Genomic DNA, 3207 nt, shown 5'->3' on the forward strand with positions numbered 1-3207 from the left:
ATACAATTCAACCTTCTTACAAAGTCATATCTAATAGTTAACACTATATAATTCAACCTTCCTACAAATTCTTATCTAATAGTCAACACTATATAATCCAACCTTCTTACAAAGTCATATCTAGTAGTCAACACTATATAATCCAACCTTCTTACAAAATCCTATCTAATAGTTAACACGATATAATCCAACCTTCTTACAAAGTCATATCTAATAGTTAACACTATATAATTCAACCTTCCTACAAATTCTTATCTAATAGTCAACACTATATAATTCAACCTTTTTACAAGTCATATCTAATAGTTAACACTATATAATTCAACCTTCCTACAAATATTTAAGTCAATATATAATTCAATACAGCTAAAATGAGGTATGCAAAATGTTTTAACATCAAAGATTACAACAATGAAGACAGCAAAAAAATCTATGTAACTTCTTTTACACAGGAAAGCTATTTCAAAAAGCTGCTTGCTATAAGCCCCAAACCTTCCCATTCTTTTAAAGAAATCAGCTGCACACAAAGTTATCAAACTGCAGCAAGCAACCAGAATTATCTCCTTAAAGTAACAAGTACCAACATGTGGAAAATAAAAAATATTTCAAAACAGTTAACAACATGTGAACTTCCTATATATACAAAAGTTAAAAAACAAACCATTTTGCAGCACAGTTACATGCTTTGAAGTGAAGAATTATTTCCTGTTGGGGCTAAACTTTACAAAAACACTGTACTTTAAAAATGGCATTATAGAACAAGATAAATCTCACTAATGCTATCTTATAGCACTGTTATATACGATTACAACACATTGCTTGCTATAAAACTTAAAAAAAAATAAAACAAAATTTACTGTATCCAAACATGACCGTTTATTTAGATGGAAACAACTCGTTTTCAAAAACTCTTTCACTAGAAATAATAAACCAAGGGAGGCAGCCACTCCCCATGACAGTTGGCATTATAGAACAAGATAAATCTCACTAATGCTATCTTATAGAACTGTTATATAAGATTATCAACACATTGCTTGCTATAAAACTTTAAAAAAATTAAACAAAATTTACTGTAGCCAAACATGACCGTTTATTTAGATGGAAGCAACTCGTTTTCAAAAACTCTTGCACTAGAAATAATAAACCAAGGGAGGCAGCCACTCCCCATGACAGTTCTGGAAGACGGCTGCCCAGTCTGTGCAGGATGCTCTCTTCACTTGGCGTTTTTCTTGGCATGGGTTAGGATATGCGACTTCAGATTCGTTGATTGCGTGAACGTCTTAGAACAACCTGCAAAAGGGCAGGTGAAGGGACGATCGCCAGTATGAATTCGCACATGAGTGCGCAAATTGAAGTCAAGGGAAAAACATTTCCCACAGCCTTCAAACACACAATGGTAAGGCTTCTCGCCGCTATGAACCAATTGATGACGCTTGAGTTTGGAGCTCTCAAGAAAATGTTTGCCACACTCAGGGCAGACGTGGTCTCTTGGGCCATGGATGTGAGAATGCTTTTTCAAAGCCGAATTATCGTGGAACTTCTTTTCGCAGCCAGCATGCGGGCACGGTATGGTTCGGGTAGAGTCGTCTTTCGGTCTTCTGCGCTTCATTTTAGTAAATTCTGCTAGTTGCTGACGGTCTGTTAGGTCCAGGCCCGGTATTCCTCCCGGAGGGAATTTCTTCCCAGTCAGGTACTCGGAAAAATCTGGAAGGGAGACCTTCCCACTTTGTTCTTCAGTTGTTGCGGCCTCCGCTGCCACCGCCGCCGCTGCAGCCGTCGCCTCGGCCGCCTCCACGGTCTCCGTCGCCTCCATGGTCTCCACGGTCTCCGTCGCCGCCTCCACGATCTCCGTCGCCACCTCCATGATATCCGTCACCTCCACAGTCTCCGCCGCCTCTGCCTGCCCCTCAGCCGCCCCCACGGTCTCCGCCGCTGCCGCCGCTTCCGCCTTCGTGGCCACCGCCACTGCGGCCAACGCCGCTGCCACCACAGCCCCAGCCCCAGCCTCTGCTGGATCCCCCTCTTCCTGGCCTGTATTTTCGCCGGGGGTCCACATGGTAACAGCGAACTCGCCCTCCAGGGTCTTAATCTGTACCAGCCTTTGCACCCAATGTTTGGTACCTGGTTCGCCGCTGGTGGGGCTGAGCGCGGCCCCGGCCTCGCCCACGTGGCTGGGTCCCGCCAAGGGCTCGTGGCGGCAAGCCTGCACCGCGCTGGGGGAGTCTGGCTTACTTGGGCTGCCGCTCAGCTCGGAGGTGGCGGAAAAGGACGGCAGCCCCTGCTGGAAGTCTTCATCTTCGGGGTCACTGGCTGGGACGAGAATCTGCTCCTCCAAGTCGCTGCTGGCATTGGAGTCGTCCACCACTTCTTCTCGCGGCTGCACCATGACAAAGTCGTCGTCTTGACCTCCCTGCATCAGGGTGGGAGGGTAGAGAGGCTGCAGGACGATCAGAGGAGACTGCTCGTGGCCTCCGTGGACCCAGCTGCCAGAGAGATCTCCACGTGGAATGGTTTCCACGGTAATAGTAGCCTTAGCAATGGTCTCTACATCATCCCGTGGACGTTCTACAATGTCTGCTGGCAGGCTGGTAGTGAAAACCAGAGAATCCTCGGAAGCCATAGTTGAGTAATCTGCCATGGCTTTCTCTAAGCCGCCGGAAAATGGACCGGGGCGGTGAGAGAAAGGAAAAGGCGGCAAAAGCACGAACTCGCTCCGCTCTGCTCCGCTCCGCTCCGCTCCGCTCCGCTCCGCTCGAGGAAGTGCCGCTTGTGAGGCAAGACTAGAACTTCCGGGTCCTCACGCAAGCGCTTCTGGAAAACTGCGCAGGCGCAAAAGTCTACCGCAAGCCACGCCCAAACACGAGCGCATACATTAATACAAAGGCTTCTTTGTACCCAGCCCCCAGCTTGCGCTCCAGTTAAGCTAAAGCTAATGCTGAACTTTGTTATGAGAGGGTACCCGCCAAAACCCAGAATTTTTTACAAAACCATCTTATCACCTTCAAAGTACTCTCCATTACACTTGTGTTAGGCAGGGTTCTCTAGAGAGATAAAACCAAATTGCTGATAATTTAATATATTTATTTATAAAGATAATTAGATATATAACAAGGAATGAACTGTTAAGCACTCCTTCCAGTCCAATCTGCTACCAGATCTTCCTGTATTTATAGAGAGAGCTAGGCTATGTCAGCACAGCAGCCAATC

The 3207-nt window shown here is 46.1% G+C and overlaps 2 protein-coding genes across 3 annotated transcripts in view; both read right to left on the reverse strand.

Moving 5' to 3' along the window:
- The window catches only part of MBTPS2 (membrane bound transcription factor peptidase, site 2), a 66958-nt gene that overhangs the window by 27647 nt on the left and 36104 nt on the right, over nt 1-3207 (reverse strand). The window lies entirely within an intron of this gene.
- YY2 (YY2 transcription factor) lies at nt 7-2620 on the reverse strand. Its single transcript, XM_013006480.2, has 2 exons — nt 2019-2620; nt 7-1739 (listed from the first exon to the last, which is right to left on the reverse strand). Exons 1-2 carry the CDS (start codon nt 2618-2620, stop codon nt 1214-1216), a joined length of 1128 nt encoding a protein of 375 aa, XP_012861934.1. The 3' UTR covers nt 7-1213.

Source organism: Echinops telfairi, unplaced genomic scaffold, assembly GCF_000313985.2.
Source record: "Echinops telfairi isolate 266 unplaced genomic scaffold, ASM31398v2 ScPeMD7_53;HRSCAF=182, whole genome shotgun sequence".
NCBI lineage: Eukaryota > Metazoa > Chordata > Mammalia > Afrosoricida > Tenrecidae > Echinops > Echinops telfairi.